Source organism: Propithecus coquereli, unplaced genomic scaffold, assembly GCF_000956105.1.
Source record: "Propithecus coquereli isolate 6110/MARCELLA unplaced genomic scaffold, Pcoq_1.0 Scaffold635, whole genome shotgun sequence".
NCBI classification, from domain to species: Eukaryota; Metazoa; Chordata; class Mammalia; order Primates; family Indriidae; genus Propithecus; species Propithecus coquereli.
The window spans coordinates 323,708-325,779 of NW_012152341.1; the positions used below are offsets into that span (position 1 = coordinate 323,708).

Below are 2,072 nucleotides of genomic sequence, written 5' to 3' on the forward strand. Positions count from 1 at the left end.
GTTGGATCCACTCCACTGAATCTATTGTACTAGATAAATAACAGAGAGATAGATGTAGATTTAGATATTATTAATAGAAATATATATAATTAGAAAACAAGATTTTTGTAAATACGTAATTATATTTAGGTGCCTTAATTTGTAATCTCTGTCTTATGTGGCCATCAAGGACCAACGCCTTTGCTTATTCAAGGATCATATAAGTCGTGGTCGTCCAAGTAGGAATTCTCTTTCTACCCCTCTTCTCTCTCTCTCACACACATGCACAGACATGCACATGTTGATGGTTATTCACTTAACGTCTACCTTGATTATGCTGATGGTTATGCCAATATTTCTTAAATTATACACTTCAGAAGAAGATTATTATATTTCAGTTATACTTCATTAAAGATATTACACAGTGTATTATTTCACATAGAAAGAGTTACAGAGAGATGGAAAAACACATGAAAATGCAGAGACTCCCAGATACACACCTGAATGAAATCACTTCTCTCAAAATTTGGGGGGGAAAAGAATAAAGCAAAGTAATGCCATGATCTCATTAGAGAAGGGGATTTTCCAAACCTCATTATGCATGTTCAGCTCCGGACTACAGTAGGTTCATGTGCCAGGTGTGTGCAGTGCTGAGGTGCACCAGCTCAGACACCCGGCTCACTCTGTCCAGACATGAGCTGCTGGACACATCTCTTAGCCTCTTCCTGTTTCTGGCTGTACTTTCACATATGAAAAATGTAGCAAACTCAGACACCTATAGCACATAATCCACATCCACGTGTAGAAATGAAATAAGATTATGTAGCTAAGCGTTTATCACAGCTCAATCTCACAATAATAAACCACATTTCCCCAAATATTTCCACTGTCCACAAGCTTCCCAGGTAACTCACATGTGTTCTGGGGTCCTGCCGTCTCCTCAGGTGTCCCACCCAGAGCTTGCTATATAGAGGGGGACATGCAAATAGGGCCCTCCCTCAGCTGATGAAAACCAGCCCAGCCCTCACCCTGCAGCTCTGGGAGAGGAGCCCCAGCCCCGACATTCCCAGGTGTCCCGATTTGGTGATCAGGACTCAACACAGAAACTCACCATGCAGTCTGGGCTCAGATGGGTTTTCCTTGTTGCTCTGTTGCAAGGTAATTCACGGAGAACTAGAGACATTGGGTGTGTGAGTGGATGTGAGTGAGAGAAACAAGGGTGTGTGTGGCAGTTTCTGACCAGGATGTGTCTGTGTTTGCAGGTGTCCAGTGTGAGGTGCAGCTGGTGGAGTCTGGGGGAGGCTTGGTCCAGCCTGGGGGTTCCCTGAGACTCTCCTGTGCAGCCTCTGGATTCACCTTCAGCAGCTATGAGATGCACTGGTTCCGCCAAGCTCCAAGGAAGGGGCTGGAGTGGGTGGCAGGTATATGGTATGATGTAAGCAAGCAATACTACGCAGACGCCGTGAAGGGCCAATTCACCATCTCCAGAGACAACAGCAAGAACACACTTTCTCTGCAAATGATCAGTTTGCGAGCCGAGGACACGGCCGTGTACTACTGTGTGACTGACATAGTGAGGGGACATCATTGTGAGCCCAGACACAAACAAACATCTCTTCCACTCCCATTTCCTGAGAGGTTCCCCAGTGGGTGAGGACACTGCTTTCTGCCTCTTGTCCCCTGAAGAGTAATTCTGTCGATCTGTAGGAGACAGAGGAGGTGGCTCTGAATGCATTTCAGAAACATGTTCTCGCTCCCTCTAAGATAGAACCACCTGTGAGTGCACAACTTCGGGATGTCTCTCCAATCCTGGAAAAAGAAACTTCAGGGAAAATTGAAATAGGAATTCCCAACAATGTGACCACTGGAAAATTTAAACTATATCCTCTTTACCAAATCCGGCTTCCAGCAATCCAGTGCACACGTCCAGTACAGTCTTGTCCCAACCCACATGCCGTCTGGTGAACTGTGCCTAATAAGCTAATGCTCTGGTCCTGTTTCTCCCTGCAAGTACTGGTCTCTCTGCAGATTTCAAGTTTCCTGTTTGTCATGTAACTTCCATTGTGTGAAATATTAAATAAAATGTGCTGATC

The 2,072-nt window shown here is 45.0% G+C and overlaps 1 gene segment (V, D, J or C); it reads left to right on the forward strand.

The window, feature by feature from the left end:
• Positions 1-1,091: 1,091 nt before the first annotated feature.
• LOC105822773 lies at positions 1,092-1,633 on the forward strand. The segment is given in 2 exon segments: positions 1,092-1,137; positions 1,242-1,633. Coding segments are annotated over 2 exon segments (438 nt in total).
• Positions 1,634-2,072: the final 439 nt, after the last annotated feature.